We start from the raw sequence: 26,027 nt of genomic DNA on the forward strand, positions 1-26,027 counted from the left end.
TAGTAAAATCCATTTTGCAGCAGCATAAGAAAATCCTTTAAAATCTCACTTCTTGTTGCATGTAACTCTTTGTAGGCGAGAAAGTAGCATTTTAGTCTGGTCAAATGAAATGCCTGGACGCACATTAGTCTGAATGATATTTCTCTGACTAGATCTCAAACTGTCTCCCTCATATAATGTGGATTATGTATTCCTTTTGTGCAGCCTGCACCTACATGGTTAATTCACATTCATATCCTAGAATCATATCTCATTTGTATAATCGTCACTGTTATTTCTCATTATTTTTTTAACCAACTACTTAAAAGCATTTTTACATTTTACATTTTAACCATTAAAATGGTTAACCATAAGCAAAAATCTCAAAATTACATCATACTCCTAAATAATTGTGTTAAGGTATAGACCACAGTGTTCTATGAATAAAATATACTAAATTACATGATTATGATTATTAACATATGATTAATAAGCTCAGAAGTAATTACAAGTGCTAAACTTCATTTGGCTGATTTGTGAGCTTTTTAAATGACTTAACTTATTTTTCAGAAGTGTTACTATAATTGTCAGGCCATTTTATAAAGAAAAAAGGTCCTCACAAGTGCTGTCAAACTTGTGTCCCCACACATATGCAGTACTTTATATAATGGTATTTAGAAACTTTGCTTAAGCAAAAAAGCTAAGGCATTATCTAGTGTGTAATCTAATTAAGAAGACCATGAGTCCAAGATCCTGTCCAAGTTCAAGCCTGTGATGTTTTAATATTATTTTTTATAATTATTATATAATTATAATATATATTGTTTTATTACTATGAACTAGCATTTTATTAACATGACAACGCTTTTCAATATTTATTTAAATATATATTTTCAATATTTAAATATTTTCAATTATTTATTATTTTAATTATGTCATTTTGTTATGTGCTTTTGCCATTTTTATTAGTTTTATTTATTATTACTATTCTGTTATTAGCATATAATTTGAGTGCTTCAAATTATTTAGATTTGATTAATATTGTAAATAATATTTTATTTTTAATGTGAATTTGATTGTAATAATTGTATATTATTTTTGTTTTGTGTTTGTTCAGTTGCAGTTTTAGTTTTTATTTAGTACCAGTACCAGTGCTTCATTTTAGTTTGCTTGCAAGGCAAAGTTTTTCGTATAATATTTATATTTTATTTCAGATTTATTTCAATTAACAGGAGTAGTTTTAGTTAATGATAATAATATGTCCCATATGTTTCATTATTATTCCCAATCACTTCCAATGGCACTGAGTCCTGCAGCTGTAGTTCTTAACGCAGGCAGCAGGTGTCGCCGTTTCTTCTCACTGAACAATGAGCAGCATGAGGCCAACCTACCGCCTTTATCACTATATATTTACAACAGTGCTCGCCTGCTCACGTTCAGCTGCGCCCACCTAGAGGATAGAGCGAACAGAAACAATACCGTTCCCTGCCAAAAAACTGGATATCTCACAACGGTGAGTGCAGCGGACTTTTATGTATAAATCTGTTTCTGTTTAAATTCCGTAAACGAGATAACATCCAGTTATTTTCAGGAGGTAAGATCTCATGTCAGGGATGTGAGCCTGGGATCAACAGCAGTCCGCTGCTGGATATAGAGGCGAAGAAAGGACCCTTATCAGCCACTTACTCATGCTAACTAACCTGCTAACTGTAGACGGAGGATTGTTACATTCCCTGTTTATTAGCTACCTAACTGGTTTATAGGTTTGGTAGGTTCACGCTAAAATCTGTATACTCTGATGGTCTGTGTCTAACAGATTCAGTCCGTGTCCAGCTAATTTAAAGGCTTAGCGGCTGATCCTGAGCGTTAGCGTTTGGCTTTCCTGCCGCAGATGATTGACGAGTCTCTGGATTCTCCGGTTGACTGACCGGACAAATTTATAAACGTAGGTTTCTTTTTCTAGCGTGTTTCTCTTTAATCTGACTCTCGCCTGGCTTTTACCTGTCTGGGCTTTAATGCGTCAAGGATACACTGTAACAAACCACAGGCTTGTACGTTGTAGCATAGTAAGTGCTTAGAGCCAACCTCACTTTCCTTTAATGACAGTGGTCAAGTGCACATCAAGTCCATCTGTTTATCAACAACAGTATTGCAATGAATCATTGAACTCCTTACAAAAATGGACAATGGTAACGGTCTCTGCCAAAATTAGTTAGTTAATACAACGATTGAGTACTGTACTTCTGTTAAAATAAGCTTTCAGCAACCTTTCTGTCCTTGTCATGACTGTACAGTTTAATATGATGTTACCACCATTACTGTTGTAGTAGCTAAGACTGGTAGAGAAGTTGACTTAACACAGACTAGTGATGCAATCCATGTGTATATATATATACAATCCTTCAAAATTATGGGGTCAATAATAATTTTTTTATGAATAAATTAATTCAGCAAGAAGTTACAGAAGTTTTATATTTTAAATAAATGCTGTTTTATTTTGGAGGAAACTGTTTACCATAATATATTTATTTATTTATTTATTTTCTGTTGGAGTCTTTATCTTTTATAAGCTAGTTCAAACATCTTGAGCATGTTCAAAAACCCATGTGAGGGGGAAAAACTAATATAAAGCTAATATTCGGTGCTATAAAGAGGCTGATGCTGATGCAAATGAGAATAACCAATGTACTGAGCAGTCTGACATCTTTATTGCTTAAATTAGTCTTTATGCTGGATCTGAATACCATGCCCACTTATATTTATTAGTATAATGGATTATTATTAATTATTATAATAATAAATATTACTGCCTTTATTGTTTATACAAGCTAGGATTCACTAGAAGGATTTTTTTTTTTTTGCATTTATATTTTAATGTTGAACTCAAATTATGAGTAGTACTAGAGCTAGTAGAGTAGGTAGTATTAGGTAGTATCACGTTGCATTAAGCATGCATTGCATAAAGCCTTTCATGGGGAAGAATTGCCTTAATTGCCTTTCTGTGTTATGGGGAAGAATATGGCCCCTTGTTAATAAAACTTGTGTGGAAGATGAAGTCTCCCGCTGGTGGGAAAATAAGAATGTTAGAGCCCTGTGTCTTTCATAGCACCTCCCTAATGCCTGTTTATATCACATCCTTATAGTGAAATAATGATACAGTATCTTCATTACTCTAAAACTAGTCAATTTTGCTGTTCTGGTAAATATTGTCATGCCACATTATGGGTACAGAACTTTGTTTCTTGTGTGAAGGCCAGTCAATGAATTCTACATAATATGGCTTTACTTTTTAACAAAACTTTTGCGTATTGTAAGGCAGGGTGTTCATTTGCAGTTCAGTAGGAAATTATGACTTGACTGGCGTCTAAAAGATTCTAATTGCGCAAAGAAACATGAAAGATGATACAATTATTGATGCTATGGTATTTTTCTCTTTCCAGGGAGCCATAATTAATCCATTCTGGATGTACAGAAGTCTCTCTGTATGGAAAAATCGCTTACTTGTGAAAACATTGGTGCCTCTGTAGTGGAACGAAGACTAATTTTGGGGACAGTATGTTCAACCTGATGAAAAAAGACAAGGAGAAGGATGGCGTTAGGAAGGAGAAAAAAGACAAGAGAGACCGCAGGGAACGGATGTCAGCAGCTGAGCTGCGAAGCCTTGATGAGATGAGCATGAGACGGGGTTTCTTCAACCTCAACCGGAGCTCCAAACGGGACTCCAAGAACAAGTTGGAGATCTCGAACCCGATCCCAATTAAAGTTGCCAGCAGCAGTGAGCTCAACCTGACTGATATTGAGTCGGACGGCCTAAGTAACCGCAGCAGCATGGTCCTGGATGCAGATCAGCTCAGCGCGGCCAGTTCTAGCGATGATCTGAAGGGTGATTATGGCCAAGATGGACACCGGAGCTCTGTCAAGGAGCGGGCGGCCAGGTTCAGCTCCCTCGCCATGCAAAACTCGCAAATGGGTTCCATCATGAAACGCTTTTCCTTTTCTCAGAGGAATAAAGATGAAAGTCCATCCGAAGGTTCCACTCCTTCTGGGCAGAACTCGGCTGCCCCGTCTCCACAGGTTGAAACCAAGATCTTTGACCCCCAACGTAAGCCAAGTCTTCAGCATCATCAGCAACAGCCTTCTACTGGGAAAAAGGTGCAGGTTCCTGAAATTGTGGATAAGATGTTTCCAGCAGACCTCCGCTTGCCTGCTGTAGTGCCACCGCAGACACCAGAAGTCCGGGAGCTGTTACTCCAGAGGCGGAACACTGGAGATTTTGGGTTCTCCTTGCGGCGCACCACCATGTTGGACCGTGGCACGGATGGACGAGTATATCGCAGAGTGGTCCACTTTGCAGAACCAGGAGCCGGCACCAAGGACCTGGCTCTTGGTTTGGTCCCCGGAGACAGGCTGGTGGAGATCAACGGGCGAAATGTGGAGAACAAGAACAGGGATGAGATCGTGGAGATGATTCGGCAGTCAGGCGACACGGTTCGGTTGAAAGTTCAGCCCATCCTGGAGCTAAGCGAGCTGAGCCGATGCTGGCTGAGGAACACCGAAGGGCTGCGGCGGGAAGCATTTGACGTAAGTCCACACTTTCTCTCTCTTCTCTCGTTCATGATCACAGTCTTTCCAGGCAACTCCCCACAAGCCTGCCCAGCTCTTACACATGTGGAGCCAACTGGCTCTTCTCAAGAGTACAAGCACATCATTTAAGCTGAACATGGTCTTGTGCAACAGGAAGCAGATTCCTTTCCAGGATGAACATCTGTCACAATGTGTCTAACAGAATCTTTTCTTCCTCCTGCTTTCCACAAGTGATGACTTTAATGACAGGCTTTTTGTGTTTTTCTTCGCAGTTTGTTGTGCAATAGCTGGACACAGTGCGACAGTAGATTCAGATTTTCCTCATGAAAATTTCACATGCAACCGCACACAATTCACAGTTTAGTTTTGGTATGTAATGATAAATTGCACTTTGCTGTTGATGCTGCTCAGGCACATTTTTTTGTGGGAGATGAATGGGCGGCACAGCTCTTTCGTTTCTCCTTGACAGAGGGAAACCATTGAAACTTATCTGTCCTGTTATGCGCTGCTTCCTTGTTAGATAACAGATAAGAACGGCACTTTGGCGTAAATGTTTTTTTTTCTTTAAGATGGGCGGAGGTTGTGTCTTTATTAACTGGTGTGTTTGCCATTACTTGGATGGATCCAGTCTGGCATGCTGTCGTGCCAAGCTGCACATGTTGATGCTGAGATGACTCCCAAAGCTTCCTCCTACAGTAACCACAGAGGGCATTATGTAACTCCACACTCATTGGAATCCTAGCATTTAGCAATGTTGTCTACATTCAATTAACATACTCTTTTGCTGAGTAACATGCAGTTAGGAGATAATTTGTTAAAAGGTATTCTGAAGCTGTCTGTGAAACATGAGAGCACACGACAGAGAAGTGTGACACACAAGTGAGCTTTGAAACTGAATCAGAGTGCATCTGAATCATTAGATGTGTTTGTGCAAGGAAAAAAGGTGTTGGCCGTTTGATAATTATTCCCTTCAGTTTGCTGTTTGCTGACAGTTATGAATTTAAAAGGTCCCATTGCAGCTACTGTATATTTCTTCAGGGGGTTCACAATCCTCTAAGGGTTCATGAGAACTCTGCTGTGGGTTTACTAGATGCAATGCCCAAATTAAATTGACAGATAAATGTAAGCATTAAATAACATTTAAATGATTATATAATGATTGAATAATAAAAATAAAATAATTAAATCCATTAAATTACTAAAATGTGACATTTATATTTAATAAATGCTTAGTGTTATAATTTTAGAAGGTACGTAATGTAAATATTGTAGGTGATATTATCTATTTTCTGACATGAAACGCATGAAACTCGTTTTACAGTAAACAGATCTAATATTTACACAGCTAACGGCTTTCCTTTTATCTATATTGCTGCCATTCATTTGTTTACACCAAAATGCTGTTAACACCATGTGATGTAATTTTCATAATTCGTTTTTGTATTGTCCAGTTTGGCGACATTTCTTTCTACACCACAGATAATCACAATATTCAATATTAAAATGTTACAGTACCAGGTTTTTTTAAGTGCCGGTGGTACCGAGTACCCGGTCAACCCGGTTCTTGATGTGCAGGTGAAGAGCAGCTGTTCTTCTGCAGGCCGAACTGACCAGCACTTGCACAACCTTTTCATCATCTTCATTTATTACTGCATTTACATGACAGAAAATGAGCTGTATAGCCTAGAGTAAGGAAGGACCTGCTTCTCAGGTTCAGCATTAGTGTCCATGATTAATCTTAACTCAAGCACTAACATCAGGCTAATGGTACTATACTGCTGTAATGGGCTTAGAAAAATAAAGTGATCATCAGCCCTGCCTGTTTATGGAACCACATGTTTCTGACGGGCTTCCTAATGGATTTTCCTATGGAATAGTCTTAACTCTTATTGATAGGCTAGATTTGTGACAGCATCATAAATGAAGCACTTCCAGGAAACCCAAGATTTGTTTAGCTTAAAGTTTAGAGTGGTTTTTGCCCATTTGGTATCAGACCATTGGAATTGGAACCAACCAATTCATCGTGCTTCTGCAAACTAGTCTCTGGCGAGCACCTCTATCTCATAACCAGAGTGGGTCTGCTGTGCTATTTTGGGTTTTACCAGCAAACAGGAGGGACTTGCTTTGCTGCATAGTTCTTAGTCAGCCTCCCTGTTGTAGTCATTATGTTTCATTACATGGCCTCAGGTCAGTGAGAGTATTCCATGCAGGTCACTCTTACTCTCGCCCCACCGTCAATCGCTCTCTCGTCTTTTGGCAAGCTGTGCTACAGGCATTGTCTGGAACATCTAATATGTCCTCTGAGAGCATTCATTTTTAGCTGCTTTTGTTGTGGAGCTGTTTTAAAATAAGGACTGGCAGAATGTACTCTAGTACGTGGAAGTGATTGTTTATTGAAGTGATTGTTGACAGCAGTGATTGTTTATTAAAACGCAATATTAACTCTAGGATAGACCAATATGTTGGCCAGTCAGGTTATTCAGGTGATATCTGGCCATTTTAATCAGTTTCACTTGGCTGAAGTGTTCTTCTCTTTACTTTATCTCAGCCAGATTCTACTGAAACTTGTCATTGGAATGTATATCTGTTTGTTGAAATGTGTATAATTTTTTTGTCTTTAACAAATAAATGTTAAAAGGGTTGGTTTGACCAAAAATGAAAATTATCATTTACTTAACCTCATGTTGTTCCAAACCCTTAAGACTTTTGTTCTTCTTTGAATCGCAGATGAATATATTTTAATGAAAAACTTTAGTGATTTCTGTCCCTCCATTGAAAGTCTGTTGCACCAAAACTTTGACGCTTCAAAAAGTTCATAGAGAGATTGTTAAAGTAATCCAGATGAATTGAGTGGTTGAATCCAAGTCTTTTGAAGAGAGACAATATCGTTATGGACTGGACTTTTGGACTTTTAATAGCGGTATAGAAATCTCTTGGGTTTCATTAAAAATTTCTCCATTAACCCTTTAATAACTTTAAAGGGTCTTGTGCTATTTTTAAATTGTATTATGCATAAAACATTATATTGGCTATCCTAACTTTACTTTTATCGAAATCCATATTGGTCAACCAATAATTTACATTTCACTTTTTTCAACTTGATAACAACACTCCACTATATACAAAGGTGCCACAATGCTGCCTCACTTTTGATTTTGTGATTGGTTAAGTTGTCATTTTTTGAAATGCATATCCAGTTTGTCAGACAGCAAGTGGCATCAACGTTTAGGCAACAATTATGGAGTATACTTGTGATGTGATGCACAAAAAAAATAAAAAAGCACTAATGTATGGGTGTCTTGAGACATGTTAACTATTTTTGAATGCACATCCCTGTTATAAAAGTGAGTTTGGAATGGAATATTTGACAAACAGGAAGTGAAGCTCTGGACCTTTGTTCTGGTGTGGATGTGGTCTTGGGTAGTTGTGTTTTGTAGCACGTGTCTGTGGAGGATCTGTGTTTATCTGTGTGATGTCTGCACTGATTTGTGGGCCTCACTGAGCAGCGGGAGCCATTCTTGGCCCTATTGTCTCAGAAAACAAATAGCAACAGCTTTATCATCAGTCCATATAAAGACAAGTCGTAAAACAATCATGTCCCAGTCCAAGCAAAAGCAAAGCGGATGGAGTTACACGACAGGCACAGCTGGGCTCTGCTGCTTCATTGAGAGAACTTCTTGATTTACCTTTTACTTTCGACATCTTTATGGCTCAATGTTGCTGTTTTTGAGTCTTGACAATGGACAGTGTTTCAGGGCAAGGTACTGCTTTGATAGTAAACACTGAAAATGATGTGGATTGTTACATAAACTACATCTTTGCTAAAGAAGATAATGCAAAATTTATCGCTAGGGTGTTTGGTTGGTTTCTAGGTGGTTGTTGACCCAAGTCAAAAGATCAAAGAAAGTACTGTTCTTTATTCTTTCTTGGTAATTTGATTACTAATAATATACACGCGCCGTTTTGATGGTTGGAAATATTTTTGATTTCCTTTTATAATTGAGTTTGGCAAAGAATGCAACTAGGAACTTCCCCTTCATTACAGGAATGTCTTTGGAGTGGCTGAAGAATGGCATGTTATTCCCGCTGTTCCCTATTCCTTAGAAGAAAACAGCGAACATACAGGAACTCCTCTATTCTTCTAGGCACTGATCAGTGTAGTCAGGATGTCCTGAGATGGCTTTGAGGAAGCCAGAGTAAGGGCAGTCGAGACCTTGCTGAAGCAAACAGGTAAAAAGCATCTATTTTCAGCTCCCAGTCAAGACCAGGCATGGAAACACATTTTTTTCTGGTTATTGAGTCCTGGATATCGAAGTCCAACACTTAGTCAGCTGCCTAGTGGAGTAGTCAGTGCACTTCCTAAGGAGTGACACAATTTTAAGGGCTGTCCCACTGTAACAACAAATCTAGGGAGTGAAATGAAACCACAGTCTTTTTTGATATTAGTTTAGTATCATTGATATATTTAGAAATCAGTGAAGTTAAATTCCATTGACAGCATTTGTGGCATAATATTGATTAACAAACAAAGAAAGAAAGGAAAAAAATATATATGTATATGTGTATGTTGCTCATTTTATTAAATAAAGTAAAAATCTGATTTACAGTGAGGAAGTTACAATGAAAGTGAATGGCAATTTGTAAATGTTAAAATACTCACAATTTCAATAGAATAGTCACAAGAAATAAACAAAATGAATGTTAACCAGTGTTATTTTAGTTTATATTATTACTGTTATACTTAGTTTATACTGTTAAGTACTTTTTATATTTTGTATGGCCTTTTATTTAAATTTGTTCAGTTTATTTTAATTTTATTTTAAGTATTAGTAATTTTGTTATGTGGCTTTAAGATTTTCATTTAACATTTGATTTTATCTCAGTTTTATTTCAAATACTGAAAACAATTTTTAATAGTTTTAGTGTTAGTTTACAGTAACAACACAGACGTTAACATGATTTTAATGTGAAAAAATCGCTTACCTTTTCTGTGTAACTTTATATACACTTTTACAACTTTGTTTCATGACAGTGGAACCAACCCTAAAGCAACTTTAAAAATAATTCAATCTGCTTTACAACTCAAATAATACAAAGTTTTTTTTAAAAACAGTAACATTGTAGGCTTCATATTTCTGGTTTTTAAATCTTCTAAACCGTTTAATTCCATTTCAAGTGCCTCTCAGTAAAATAATATTTTGTGCTAATCAGCATTATGCCTCAAATGCGGTTGTTTGAGTGTAATGAACCTGATGCATTTATTTTCAGTGTGTCTTTGAGGTAGATAGTCTGCCGTTAGTACAGGTTTTCCAGTGTCTTCAGCACTGACTCTGCTGTAGTGAAATGACTGCGGAGGCATCGTCATGGGTGGCAGTTCATTACGGCTGATTGACCTCCAGCAAGGTTGCACTTCACAACACTGTCTGCAGAAGAGTTACAGCTGTGCACCAGATGCCCCCAGACCCCCATACACACACACACATAGATTGATGCAGACATTCTGACACCCAACCTCAATGTGCCATCATGCTGTTTTACAGGCAATGTGAAAGCATGACTTTGCAGTTAATAAACCTCAAAGGTCCATCATTAACAGTACACAGTGGAGGCTGCATCAAGACCACAAAAATGCTTTCCTTAGCATACAACTCCCTCATGAGAGTCTTTCTTGCATAAACTTTTAACAAAGTTGCAATTTGCTAATCACAGTTTTTCTCATCACAATTAATAAACAATCCTAAATGTCAGTTTTGCAGTATGGTTTCGTAATCACTGGCTGCAAAGCCTAGCACATGGTGATTGTACTGTAGTTTTCTTGTCTCGATAGACAGGGCCATACTGGCTCCATCTCTGCCACAGGATTGGCCCACAGCACCCCAGGGACATTCTGCACCACACTGCTGTGCTTTTCTTCTTCTCCACATAGAGTAGACTTAAGCTGAAGAGATGTCAGTGAATGACTGTTTTCTACCTAAAACTGTTCGCTAAATGATTGTGGCACTTTTGCATGCTGTATTTCATTGCTGTAACTACCCACAATCCATTTTAACTAAGCTCTCGTCTGCTGCTGTAGACTCTTGTGATGGGGTTAGGCAAAATTTATATTTGAAGAACTCGTTTTACTATTGTTCATTCTACTGCTCTATTGTTGTTGTACTGCTCTATTTGTATTGTTCTACCGTTCTGTTTATTGATGGCTCTATTGCATTCACTCTATAGTTCTGGCTGTCGACCATTCAATTGTTCTTGAAAAACCTTTCTAGTTAACAAGACAATGTTATTTTGATTTTTGCTAGGTCTGGGCAATAGGGGGCAAAAAAGTATCACAATAAAGTTGATAAGGCACGCATTCAGTTCTGAATGGCTCCTAACTCTGGCTAACCCCTCTGCATCACTTACGAGGTGCTAAAAATGGACACCTTAACAGGAGGATGATTCGATTTTGGAGTGTGTGCTTGAATGGAGTCATCTGTGATTAAGTTAATGGATTAAGTGTGTCCATTAAGGGAGTTTGGCTGCTTTTTCCCTCTATCATTTGGTAACAACCATTTTAATTTGAAAAATTGCTCCTCATTTGAAACGCTCCCCCTCTCTTCCCTCTATGACCTCCTTCTCTTTGTTTCTCTTTCTCTCTCGCTGCCTGTGGGTTTGGGTACTTCTGTTGCCTTGGCATTGCTTCTGAGAGGTCTGGGAGCACTTTACCAAGCTAGGTTTTTCATATGCAAGTGTATGTAAAATAACAACCACAGAAAATCTTCAACTCTTACTGGCCCCCAACCAAAGATGATAGTTACCACTCCATATTACTTTTCTATTGTGTGAACTTCTGGTTTTTAAACTACAAGATGTACAAGAATGTACTTTATTTTTTTTATTATTTTTTTTGCACATACTTTTTTGCTTGTGTTTTGGGGAAACATTTAAGTTTGATGTAGCACACTACTTTAAGACAGAGGTTCTCAACTCCAGGCCTCGGGACCCGCTGCTCTGCACATTTTGAATGTTTCTGAATCTGAAACACTCAGTTCAGTTCATGGATCTCTCTCCTAATGAGCTGATGATCTGAATAAGGTGCGATAAATAAGGGACACAAACAAAATGTGCAGAGCAGTGGGTCCTGAGGACTGGAGTTGAGAACCACTGCTTTAAGAGAACAAACAATTTAGGACTGACATGATTGTGATGCCCTTGAGCAAGGCACCAAACCCCCAACTGCTCCCCGGGCGCTGCAGCATAAATGGCTGCCCACTGCTCCGGGTGTGTGTTCATGGTGTGTGTGTGCACTTTGGATGGGTTAAAAGCAGAGCATGAATTCCGAGTATGAGTCACCATACTTGGCTGTATGTCACGTCACTTCACTTCACTTCATGTATGTGCCCTGGGTTCTGTTTTTTAATGGATGTGCTGTGGGGAAGAAAGAAAAATCAATCACTGTCATTACTAGTTCCCATGAGGACTTCGGCCTCACTGCAGATGCACTCAGTGCTGAAGGTTTTACTAAAACAATAAGCCACGAGAGGCTTTTTTTAAACTACTTTAGTGAAAAGTTTGGTGAATTTAGCATTAAGCCACAGGTGCATACTATAGCATGTATTGCCTATTTTCTTTTGGCCTTGAAAACATTTTTTACAGCATTTATTTCATATGTGCTATAAACAATTGTTATTCATTGTTAGTTTATGATACGTCATCAACGTGATCGTGTCATCTGAAAACTAATAAATAAATGCAATTTAATTTATAAAACTATAAACCTGTTTATAAATGGGTTGAAAAATGTAGCTGAACTGCAGCATTTACCAAAACTTTACTGCACAAATATATATACATTTTTTAACTGGAGCCTTTGCGTGAACTGATTTACAGAAGTGAACTGGATATCCCAAAACTATGTATGTTTTAAGAGAAGCTTATTTGCATTCAGGGTGCTCAGTTGTAAAGCTGTGCGCATAATACAGTGTGGCAGAAAAGGACGATGTAGTATTTTGTCACACTACAGTTAGTTACTCCCCAACAGTAATCCTGTTCTGATCTGACTGCTGACCTTTAGGGCAGAGTGCCATGTGTCATAATGCTGGGTGTGCCAGCCAGGAGTGTGATGTGAGGGAAGTAATTGAGCGTGTTCAGGAAGCCCTAGCACAGGAACTGGAATGAAGAGACAGTTTTTACATGCCATTCGAGATAAGCTTTTAAGTGATTTAAATGGCCAATCTCCCCATGTGAATAAGGTGATGTGCTACAGTAGTTCTTCTGCATTGTTTAACAATGGCTTTTCTCAGTATTATTTTCCTCTCTTAAAACACTTGTTTTTTGTTTTTTTGAAAAGTCATAAACCTCTACTAGCGTATTGCTATTTGGGTGTAAAAGACCTTGATTAGCAGTGCACAGTTGTTTGCTATAGATTGCATGGGTCTTATGAGTCAATGATTTCATTTTTTGATGAACTGTCCCTTTAAGGGGATCATGAAGTGAACTGTATTCATTGCTTGTTTCTTTGATTGGCTTGGAAATGTTTCCTCCTCCCTAAAGCTCCATTCTTGGTATTTTTGGAATTTTCTTTGGAACAAACATGACACTTCCCGACTGGGTCTCTGGAGAAAGCAGTGTCAGATTGAAAGAGGTGAGGCCAGAACAGCATATTTCATCTTTACACTTGAGGCCACTCTATAGGAATGTTCGGTTCAGTGGAATTTCATTTTAACAGCTACAGACTACATAACATAAATTTTTTTTCAGCTGATTACATTTGTCCAGCATCGATTCAGTACAGCCCTGCCATGGCAGATGTAGCGACCCTTTTGATTAGAGCCTACAGGGTGACTGGGTACTTTACACCAGTAACCTGTCAGAAATTACACTGAGTTTCTTCTAAATAAGAATGTTCTTCCTCCACCAATTATTTATTTATTTATTTTTAGAATTTTGGGACTTTCCTTGTTGGTGCATGTGATGCATAGGCACTCAATGTTTATGCCACCTGGGTTTTCACTCACCATAGTCACAATTAGACAGGAAGTCTCCAGAGGAAGAGCATAGAGCAGAATGGGACAGACGAGACGATCAGTTTGACCCAGGCTCAGGGCTCATTAGAGTCGCAATCCTTCCTGTCAGGATGGACCTTTCATCGATGTCATGAGAAAGTGGTCTTGTGGTAGTCTGCTGCAGTAAGACCCCAACCATGCTGTCCATCCTATTTTTTCACACTGTAAACCGTCCATCCATCCGTCCATCCATCCATCCGTCCATCCATCTGTCCATTGGCCAATTAATTTTCAGTTTCCCCACCCACAGTTCTACTTCAGCATTCGGTTTGGTCTGTCTGCTCGTAATGCCAAAGATAAAACGCAACAGAGAGCTCCATTGAAAGCCCACTTTATACATTAGCATTTTGCATGTGCTGCATGGTCAAGCCTACTCAGCACAGGGCCTTGGTGAAACGGCTGTGATTGGCTGTGACCCCATCCCGGAGAAAGGCCTCTCTGTACTTCTCTACAAGGAGAATTCCCCTCTTTTTCCCTTCCACTTCACATCCCACAGCCTCTCATGTATCAGCTCAGCTGTTTTTACTGCAGGCTGGATTTAGTTGAGGCTGTCCAGATCATAACGTTCTCAGCATCTAAAGCTGTGGTTTCTCACAGCAATATATATCTCTAAAGACTCTCCGGGGGTTTATCCAACAGCACGCCATACATGCATTTTCATTTGGCCACGAATTGAGTATCAATGACAGAATGTTTATTTAGCAATCCTGTACACAGGATCTAAATCAAACCCCATTCAATCATGACTTAATTTGTTGTAGAATGCCTCATGAATTGTCAACCGATGCTCTGTCTTATAAATTGTAATTTATAACCCCCTGGAAATAGAAGCAATTTGAAGAGAGCATAGGGAAAGGAATGCTCATTGCCCCGGGCTTATTCTTTTCCATGCAGTCCAGAGTGGTTGCGGTCTGGACTGAAATACCAATGATTCCTGATGGCTCATGGTTTATTGTTTCTCTCTGGATGTTGTTCCAAGACTTATACGCTTGGCCGTGTTGGTTAAAATTAAACGCACTGCGTGTCAGTGATATCCTGTGCTGACTTCAGTGGCTTATTATGGATGATGCTCACTACATCGCTCTGTTGCCATTGATCATGGGACTGTGAAGAGGCCTTTAAAAAGGCCTTTTATTAGTGCGTCCACCCGAGGGAGGGAGAGATCTGAGTCTTAACATCTCTCTAACACCATTCTCCACCAGTCTACCCCAGTAACGGAGGTCTTTATCATCACAGTTGGAAAATGCCACAATCTGTAATCGAGGAAGGCCCTCCCCACAGAGATAAGCCACTGTAAAGTGGTGTAATACGGAAACAAGCTTTATTTGGATTATCTTCCAGATGTTCCACTGACCGTGAGAGTGATTCCAAGTCTGGAAATCCTAATTTCAGCATTTATAGACCACGAGTAACCACGGTGCTCAACACACCGACTTTACAGTGAGGCCTGCTCATGATTGAACCAAACTATGCAATAAGGCGCTTTTATTTCATTTGAGAGAGCTGAAATTGATCATGACTCATGTAATCACTGTGTTTCCACCATAGAAAAACATCAATAAAACAGCTTGTAAACATTAACAATATGTCATGTGACATTTACCTCAGAAAGCCATTCATTTTCCATAAACTAGATAGTTAGCTAAGAAAAAAATAACTCTAGAGAGGATCATTTTAATTGATATGTACTATATTATATATTCATTTTATTTTTACTCTACCTTTTGTCATTGTTGATGTATGTTTAAATAAATCTGTCATGACAACTTTTTATAACAACCGGTTTAACTGTTTATTTTTTAAATACACAAATAAAAAAAAATAATAATTATATATATATATATATATATAAAATATTATAAAAAATATTAATATTTTGGTGCATCACTAGTTATGAAATCATCGTAAATTCCAAAATGGATATATATTATATATATATATATATATATATATATATATATATATATATATATATATTAAATTCTATATATATATATATATATATAAAATATTATAAAAAATATTAATATTTTGGTGCATCACTAGTTATCAAATCATCGTAAATTCCAAAATGGATAAATTCCCTAAATTTAGTTGGAAAAATGAAGATGCTCAGTTGGAGTGGTGAGACCTGAGGTTTGGAGGAGGTGAATGAGTGCACTCTGGGTACAGGAAAAAGCACCCTCACACATGCTAGCCATTACCCACAATGTGAGTCGCCAGCCTCCACAAGGAGGACTGGGTTACCAGCACAAACCCAACCATGCCCACTGACCGACCAATGTCAGATCTGCTCTATCTGCCTGCCGTTCTCCATGTGAGTGTCGGGGCTGGGTTGTGTCATTATAGGGAGGTTGTCTGGCAGTGCATTTAAAGCCCTTGTGGCCTGGAATCATTCTTGGATGGGGGCGAGGCTTGGTGGTCTGGTTGAAGTGGGTTATGAGGTTTCAGGGTGCACTTCAGGGTCCTTCAGGACCTCATTCTCTCCCTAATATACTGCTCTCGTCTCACCAATTTCAATTATTTAAAACTTATTTAAAACAAACTGAATAATGAAAGGGCTAGTCAAAGCATGTATGCAGCATTATGAGGAACAGAGTGGAAAAGAATGGGACTTATGGAAAGTTAAAGAGTTATAGGATTGTGTGTAATTAAGCACTTCTTTTAAATGTTCGAGGAGCACTTCAGCCTTTGTTGACACCCAGCAACACTGCCGCCATGTTTTGAGTATGGGGCGGTCATCTTTAATGAAGGGCTTTTGTGTGCTGAGAGCAGCTCTCCGCCGGCTGATACATGACACAGCACAGTAATGAAAGGGCCTGCCAAATGCAAACTTTTGTCCTCGTGCTGTTTGTTACCTGCTCAGGCTAATGCTTTCACTTTACTCATGATGTTTTTGTGCTTGTATAGCATTCAAACAGTTGTTTGTGCCATTCTTAATGTAATCTTAAAATTGAATTATCACTTTTCAGAACTTTTTTGACAGACAAACACTGTTAGATACTACCTAAATAACAGTAATGTTTAATTTTTTAGTTTAATATAGCAAATTAGAATAATTCAAATCATGTTTAATTTAACTTTTTAACAGTTTGAAAAAACAAACAAACATTTAGCTGACAAAATAATAAGAGCTTACATTATCATACAATATTTAAATCCTTCAATATATATACAAATATTTTGTTTAAAATGTTAGCTTTTTAGGTCAAAATGTGTTTTTTTATTTAAATTATTAAATTACTAGGAGCTGAGAGTGGGTGAAATAAATTACATTTAATTACATTTTCACCAGTTTTATTTATTTATTTTTGTTGCCATTTTTCCTTTCATGCTCCTTTAATTCAAGTCTAGGATCCGAGATTGGATGCGTTTTGTGCAGATGGCGCAAGTAGGAAGTTTAGCATGCTGTGACTGGCTCTTTTATATCTTAGCCTGGGGAGGAAGTTCCTATGTTCTGGCAGGGTGCTTGTCATCTAGGATTGAGAAACCAGCAGGTGTTTTTCCTGTTTATGATGCAGGCATGCCACTGTAGTAACGTAATGATTACAAAGCATAACCCTTAATAGCCCCCAAAGGTCACTTGAGGGCAACTTCAAATGAAGGAATACAGAGCAAACAGATTCATTTTCTCTCTCATGGAAAACAAATAAAGTTCCTCAGTGTTTGTTTGGCAACAGTAGCTTGAACCAAGGGCTCAGGGATCATGCTGGTATTTGAGGTTTACTCAAAGCTGGATATTGTGGTTACCACAGTAGTTGGCAGAGCAAACCAGGCCAATCAATGAATGCCTTATGGCACTGCACAGCAGCAAGCATTTCATCCAAGACAGAGCCACCATGATCAATTAGGAACAAAAATAGTTGTTGTTTTTAAGATTTAATTGATCATTGCGATCTCAGTTTACTGCTATAGCTTACCTTTATTTAAGGTTTATTTTGTTTTGTGTGTGTGTGTGTGTATACTGTGCTAGATTAATATACAGAGACAAAGTGTTGTTTGACCTTATAAAAGAACACCTTTTAAAGTGTTTACATGACCTTACAGGGGTTATTAGTTGTGCATGTTAACACACTCTGTTACATTTTTGCAATCCTGTTCTGATGGCTGCTGATTAAATACTGATGAGAAGTGCTTTTGTGGTGCCTTTCAGCTTTTCATAGAGGGAATCTTAAGCCTGAGGTAGTCGGTTATGCCTAGATTCAGTGCCAACGTCTCGGCCTAAGTAGATGCTGGCATGAAACTACCCTGAATGCCAGATGGTGGCTGTATGAGTCGGTTACATGTGGACAAAAGGCTGTCATTGAGCGAGAAAGGAGACCGTGTGTCATCTCACTGAGGGATTAAAGAGCAGAGCTTCTGCCATGCTGACGATGACGCAAGGCTCCTTCTCTTTAATAGAGTTTTGTGTTCTCTGCATGATAATGTGGCAGCCGTGTGATAAAGGCATCCTTTTCATCAGAGCCTATTCACAGAAATAAGTAGACGGTTGGTGGCCACGTGGTGGCGAAATGCAATTATGATGGAAATTGTGGCTTTGTTCTTTATGAATGAGTTTAGATGGGTGTGTGTCCAAAGGTCCTTGCAGATCAGTGCAGAGGATGCTTGTTCCTGGGTTAAGGGAAATGGAGATGATGAGCCATACATTTTGGTTAGCCACTGGTTGTTTGTATGCTGTTACATTCGGTGTAATTTCCTCTCAAGCTTCCAGCACAAAATTGCACAGGAAATACAAACAATCATCTGAAAGTGCCAGAGTCAGACTCTCTTGATTAGAAAACACAATGGAAGCAAAGACCTTAAGAAAAGAAACCTCTTAAATATAATATAATATAATATGATATAATATGATGTGATATAATATGATGTGATATAATATTATATAATATGATATAATATAATATAATATAATATAATATATATATATATAATATAATATAATATATATAATATAATATAACACACAATATGATAATATAATGTTTTTACATTTTCATTTATTCATTTTCAGATTATTTTATCCAAATAGAATGAAAAAAAGGTTGCTTATTGTATTAGTTTAATTTTATTGGTGAATATTGTGTATTATTATTATTATTATTATTACAGTGTGTATATATATATATATATATATATAGACATTATTATTATTATTATTATTATTAAATATATAATATTTTAATATATACTATATTTGTAAATACACATAAAATGTCATTAAAATTATTTATTTTTTAGAAAATAAATAAATAAATATGGATTTATTATTATTATTATTATTATTATTATTATTATTATTATTATTATTATTGGTATTATTGTTATTAAAATAATATCTCTGTATATGTGTGGTTCTAGCTGGTAGACCTCAATGTAGAGTTCTGCAGTGTCTCACTCTATTACTGTAACCACAGCTAAGTGCAGCTGAGCTGTCCCAGAATGCAGTGGGCTCCAGGCACAGGGCACTGTGGTGTGGTTTAGCTTCAGAGCGGAACTGTCCCTGGCTTCAAAAAGCAGTGTCGTCATTTTGAACCCAGTGCCAATTCAGCAGCCTGACATTTTAAGTCCAGCCAAAACAGTTCAAATAGTCTTTATTCATCGGAGGGCACATTCAAAACAAAAGCTCTTCCATAAACAATCAGAGTAGTGGAATTGCTCTTTCGACAATGATCCATATAAACATTGTGATACAATAATTCTTTATTATTCAAAACATTGGGAAGATTCTTTCCTAGAACAGAAGAACTCTTTTTCAAGTGGACAAGAGCTCTTGAGCTGGAATTCACATGTGCTGACATGCTTCAAGAGGAACCACTGGTTCAGAGGCGTTTATGTAATATCACAATTTCAATATGTTTCCAGCCGATGGGCTGTCAGTTTGATACAGTGTTTGGTACTCAAGTGAACCCATTGCAGGCAGAACCCACCCATGCTTTGATTGGTCCCTGATGCGCTCATGGCCATTTAATTCATTCCTGACCTTCAACCCGGTGCAGGGGTGAAGGACCAGCTAAATTCCTTGAGTTGTGTAAATGCAGCCGTATTTCCCCTGCATTCCATAAAGATTAACACAGATGCACAGAATTAGCCTGGCTGCTAAACAAATGCTGATTGTGGCTATAAAGAGGCTTGCCATGCAGGCCTAGACGCTTCTGGTGCTGGCTTGGTAACCACGCTCTACTTCAGCAAAATCAAGCAACCCTGAACAGATCTGCTCTTTATCACCAAATCCACACTTTACACAGCCTGTGTTTAATGTAGTGCACAGGAAAGGAGTCTGGCACTCATCATAGGCATAGACACACAATTAGTTATATTGCAACTATATTATAATTAAGTTATATTGCAGTCATACTGCCTTTGACACACCCATAACGGAGGACAACCATATTTAGTTATAACTATTTAAAAAGAAAAGCACTATACAAATAAATTTGAATTGAATTGAAAACGTTAGATACTCTTTATATGTATATAACATGATTCTAATAGTTCTAATAAAAAGTCTATATTTTCAAGATAATATTAAAATAATATATTTTGACTTTCAGTAAAATTACGATGTAAAAGTCAGTTAATTAAGCATATTTTTTAATTTTTTTATAAATGGGACTTTGTGTGATATACATAACTGCCTTTACATTTTAAGCAAAATTTAGTTTTTTTTTAATTATTATTATTATTATTATTACTAACACTTCATATTTGTTGTTTTATAATGTATGCGGCTTAATATTTTTGTGGTAACCTTGATAATTTTTAAGGATTCTTTGAAAGAACAGCATTTATTTAAAATAAAAATATTTTGTAATAATGTAAAAGTCTTTATTGTCACTTTTGATCAATTTAAAGTATCCTTGCTAAATTATGAATTTTAACAAATCGTATTGACCCTAGATTTTTGAAAAGTAATGTGCATTGAAGCATCACAGTTTTTGTTTTGTGAGTTTTTGGAACATATTTTAACATCTAAAGTTTATTCTATAATCATTTCCTCTTATCTGTCTTATTTCATGTCAAAATGATAGCAACATCAGATAAATGGGAATGATTAACTGCTTTATTTAGCTGCTGATGACAGGTTTTTGTAAATGAATTGAATCACATCCTGTGATGGAGAAGGAGGGTCTGTGTGTAACAGTGACCCAGATGTTCCAGCCAGTACCCTTGAGCAGAGCCAAGACATGACTGGCTCAATGAGGTGTGGTTAAACCTGTTAACACTCGTCCAACAGTTTCCTCATACTCAGCTTCCACTCCATTTACTGCATGCTTAGGTTTGGAGTAATGTAGTATCCTTGGTTATAGCTCTGTAACCTATATTAATGTGTGTAGTGTTTAGAATGTATCTTGGAGTGCTGTGCTGCTTTAATAGCTGCTGGTTATTTTGGTTTGGTTTGACTTTTTTTTTTTTTTTTTTTTTAATGATTTGATGTTTTGTGTTTTTACTTTCGGTTTTTCAAATTTAATTTAATTTAATTTAATTTTTAATGAACAACATGATTTAAATGGTCACAGCTCTGGTTTTTTTTTCTTCTTTTTTTTTGTGACTGATCAGGTCACTAATTATATTGCGCTCCCATCTGCATGCCATGGGGTTTTCTTAATGTACCAGGAAACCGTATGCTGGGAAACCGACATTGCTTCAGTCATGTAGCTTTGTTTTTGTGAATTGTACATTTTACAGCATCCATAAAGTACAACTGTTCATTCAACTCTGTTTGTGGCGATATAAGGAAAGAAAATGACTCAATATCTTTACATGAAGTTTAATGGAAAAGGTGTCTGTGTTAACATGTCAATTATCATTATCTGTGCCAGCTGTATTGTTTTTCTCCCATCTGAGGTCAAATTTCAGTTTGCAGTTGCTGGAACAGTTAAAGAGAAGACCTTGCTACCCAGTGTTGAGGTCACATCCTCTAGGATTCTTTTGGTAATGAGGATGTCTAGCAGTAATGATTGGGGAAAATGAGGCCAATGTTGGCATTGATTCTTCCAGTATGTGTGTTTTCCATCTCTAGACTTGGCTCTTAGATGCTCTCATCATCTGTACATGCAGTCTTTCTTCTCTTTTCATGGACCGATGGTGCGGCAGGTACTTTCTCCTCATACATTATTCATCATTTTTAGCTACATTTTCCTTCTTAGTCTACCTTTTTTTCCTCCACTCGGTAACCTATCACTGCTGTGTGCCCACAGAGGGGTTTTACTGATCTTGGTTTACAGAGATATTTCTGGCTGTAATCAGCTTGTGCATGACTCAGGTTGATGTAAGCGCCTTTGACAAACTCGGCTGAGCTCTGTAAACAGTGTCACACCCTCTGGACTGGCCACCACATCATTTTTTTTATGGTCTTGCCTTTCCATGATCATGATTTGTTTTTGCATGTTGATGTGTTGAGGGGATTATGTGTAGTCTGGGCTGTGATTTAATGCATTTATCTCTGTTTCTGGAGACAAGATGACGATTCGCATTTATGATATAGAGAATTTGTCTGGGTGTGGTGGAGATTTTGTGTGCAGCTGTGTGTGGGGACCGTAACCCGCTTTTGTGGTTTTTAGTAGTGGCACTATAATTGCGAGATTATACAGTAAAATTGATTCTCATGACTTGTAGACATCACTCTCTGTACTAAAGATGAGAATTAAATCAATTAATTTTGACTTAAATTGTTGGCCATTTAAATCTATCAGGGCTCTTTATGGAAATTTGTTTGTTAGCTATTTAGCAAATAATGTACCATAAAGCATGACCTATAAGTTATAAAAAGCTATAAAAATGTCAGTGAGACCAGCAGTATACCCCAGAATACATCCATCTTGGCTTTTATCTTGCGTCTGGATTCACTCTGGATTTCCAGGGTCCTGGGAATGACTAGTGTGGGACTTCAGAGAAAACCAGAGCAAGTTTGTGCCCTTAAAGACATGAACCAAAACCCCTTGACGCCAAGAGGAAAATGACATGCAAGCTGCACAACTCCTTGTCCAAGCTCTAGTTCTCTCCAGACTGGACTATTGTAATGCTTTCTTGACGGGCCTTCCCGCATGTACTACCAAGCCTCTGCAACTGATCCAGAATGCAGCAGCGAGAGTGGTCTTTAACGAGCCATAAAAAGCACACATTAATCCTCTCTTCATCAGTTTACACTGGCTACCAGTAGCTGCTCGCATCAAATTCAAGGTACTGATGTTTGCCTACAAGTCAACAACTGGCACTGCGCCAATATTCCTAAACTCGCTAGTTCAAACTTATGTGCCCTCCAGATCTTGCATCCTGCAAGTGAACGACGCCTTGTGCTGCTATCCCAAAGAGGCACAAAATCACTCTCACGGACCTTTTCCTGGACTCTGCCCAGCTGGTGGAATGACCTTCCTATCTCAGTTTGAACAGCTGAGTCTTTGGCCATTTTCAAAAAACGTCTAAAGACACATCTTTTTCGCCAGCACCTGACGAACTTATACTTGCTCTATTTCTATTCTATTCTATTCTATTCTATTCTATTCTATAAAAAAAGCCTAGCTATGTGTACTGTGCTAGACTAACTGAGACTTGTCACAGCATTTGTATACTGTTGCTCTCTCGTTCGTCTGATTGCTTCTATTGTTCTTCTCATTTGTAAGTCGCTTTGGATAAAAGGGCACCTCAGTCTTGGTATTGCTGGCCTGAGACTCAAACCCACAACCTTAGGGTTAAGGGTCAAACTCTTTAACCACAAGGCTGATGAATAAACTGTAATTAGAATATCTTAACTCCACATGTCAGTTTTTTTTGTTTAAATACGGCAAATTTGTCCATTTTTTTGCATCGCAGGAATCAAAGTGTTGCATTCCAATCAAGGTTCTTTTCAGTGTTTACACAGTGTTATCAGAAACGGGCCTGATATGAAACATTTATAACTCTTCCTGTGTTCTAATGTAAATGATTAAGATTATTAAGTACTATATATTTGCTACTGCTTAAACTTTCAGATGTTTTGTCTCTTAGGCTCATGAAGGCTGTATTTTTTTTTTTTTAAATCAGAATTACAGTTAAAACAGTAATATGGTGAAATATTATGAATAGAAAAAGAAAACTGTTTTGTATTTGAATATATTTTTTATAATGTTATTTATTCCTGTGATGGCAAAGCTGAATTTTCAGCAGCCGTTACTCCAGTCTTCAGTGTCACAAAATCCCTCTAAAATGCTGAGCACCAAGAAACATGTTTTATTATCATTGTTCAAAACAGTTGTGCTGCTTAATATTTCTGTGGAAAATGTTTTATTTTTCATATTTAATACATAGATATAAGCAATATAGACCTTGATGAAAAATGGAAATGCATTTCAGCACTTCATATCATTTTACATTAAAACAATCTCAGTAGTTGTGGTCCAAGTAACATTACAAGGATAATATTAATATAATATTAATTGTATACTGTGGAATCTCTGGTTTGGACAGGCAGCACAATAGAGTCAAGGGTCCGAGTTGTACAGGGGCAGAGGTGAGAGTGTTCTCGTTTGTTCCTGGCTGTTCTGTGTTGCATACTCTTCTCATTATCCCCAGCTGACAGCCTCATAGCTCACATTCCTCCCCAATCCAAATGCCGTTTCTCTCTCCAATCCCACTGCAGTGTCAGCTCAGCTTCAGTCTGTTTCTCCCTCCCCCTTATCGTGTTCTCCCACACAGACATGCATGTCACCATAGTGGTCTTTTAATCCACACAGACACGGGTGGGTGCGCTGTGTCCTCTTCAGGACGTGCTGCAGCATAGACTCCTCGCACCACACCCCAAGCCGCCACAGGCCTGTACCGGCACCATCTGCAGAGCCTGGACTATCACCACCTCCACCTCCTGCAGGGTGATTTCTGTATGCGGGACACCTGCACCATCTGAAAAATGATAGTGGGAGTGAAAAGTGCACAAGAGGAAGAGGTGAAAACAATCAGCCTCCCTTGACAGTGTGTTGGCCACTGATAGCTTCAGGCCACTTTTAAGAAGGGCTACAGCGCTCTCTTGTGCTTGTAAGAGTGAATGTCGATACATGGAGACGTAAAACACAAACCTCCTGGTGGCAGGTTATGGTATTACAGTCATGAAAAGACACTTCCCCTCCTCTCTTCATAGAGGAACCCTGCGTCCCAGTGTTCATATTATCCATCCTAAATAGTATCTGAGAATAAGTATTATAGAAATATTAGAATAAGTGTGGCCCAAAGCATAGTATGTTGAAAAGATAATTCCAGAAGTCCCCGGATGGTCTACTATTTCAGGTCGATTTTTGAAGTGTGGATGCGTGCACACTCTAATGGCTAATATTGCCCATGCCGAAGGATTTAGTTCAGAACTACAAACACGAATAAAAAGCGTTAAAAACTAAAAACATGGCAGATGTGCATGACCGACTTTAAAGTAGAGAGGTTTAGATAAAGGGTTTTAAGTTATTAATAATCAACATTTAACCTGGTAAAAAAAATAATATCATCTGTGCTATATTTCATGTGCAACAACAATGTGAACCTTTATAAACATCCGTTTGGACATTAACTTTTAAAAGCATCATAATGCAAAAAATATGAGCAGAGTTCTCCACATAAAGACCCACGTATGTCACAAAAACTTCCTAATCCTCAACCACACAAACAAAATAGTATACTAAATCATAACAAATTGTATGACATGATAGTATGTCCCAAAGCTTGCCTAATCCGCAACTACACACTCAAAAGTGTGTACTTTTTCCTCACCAGAAGAGAACATACTTTAAGGACGTAGTTGGCTCATTGGCACGCAGCAGAAGTGATTGATTTTGGCAGTGATTCTTGGCTAAGACCATGGACAGTGTAGAACAGTCTGAGCTCAGCTGTGCACTGCAGTTTCCTGTTGCTTAAGTAAGAAAGGTCTTATTTTGTTTTAGATTTTCATCTTACTCTGACAAATGCACATGAAAAGAATATCAGAACGATAAATGACAGGGTTAATACAGCTTAATCCAGTGCACTTTAGCACTCACTCTAAATAAATATTTTAATACTTCTGTCATGTACTTACCCTGATGTCATTCTAAACTTGCATGGCATCATTTTGTGGAACACAAAAGGTGATTATTATGAAAATGATCCTATAATCCTATAATTATAATATTATTTTGACTAAATAATAATACTGAATGGGGACTGAGGCTGAGGTTTACAAAACACCCCAAAAGTCCTCGTGGTATGCAGTATTAGGTTGAATGTTCAGCAGACATTACTTCAGTTTTCAGTGTCACGTGATCCTTCAGAAAACATGCTGATTTACATTTCTAATTATTATCAGTGTTCAAAACCATTGTGTTGTGTAATATTTTGTGCAAACCATTGTGCATTGTTTTTCAAGAAAAAAAACAACAACGAGAGTTTGTTTGAAATATATTTTTGTAATGATGTAAAAGTCTTTAG

At 37.7% G+C, this 26,027-nt stretch overlaps 1 protein-coding gene across 6 annotated transcripts in view; it reads left to right on the top strand.

The window, feature by feature from the left end:
• Positions 1-1,341: 1,341 nt before the first annotated feature.
• Positions 1,342-26,027, top strand: part of LOC109112221 (unconventional myosin-XVIIIa-like) — a 90,846-nt gene continuing 66,160 nt past the window's right edge. For 5 of the 6 annotated variants that reach the window (XM_042771187.1, XM_042771189.1, XM_042771190.1 and 2 more), the window contains exons 1-2: positions 1,342-1,492; positions 3,420-4,560. In XM_042771187.1, the coding sequence (XP_042627121.1) occupies positions 3,535-4,560 (1,026 nt within the window). In that variant the 5' untranslated portion in view covers positions 1,342-1,492; positions 3,420-3,534. Of the gene's footprint in view, positions 1,493-1,795; positions 1,925-3,419; positions 4,561-26,027 lie in introns of all 6 variants that reach the window. The other variant, XM_042771188.1, reaches the window with a different exon arrangement.

The sequence above is a fragment of the Cyprinus carpio genome, chromosome A15 (assembly GCF_018340385.1).
Source record: "Cyprinus carpio isolate SPL01 chromosome A15, ASM1834038v1, whole genome shotgun sequence".
In the NCBI taxonomy this organism is placed as follows: domain Eukaryota; kingdom Metazoa; phylum Chordata; class Actinopteri; order Cypriniformes; family Cyprinidae; genus Cyprinus; species Cyprinus carpio.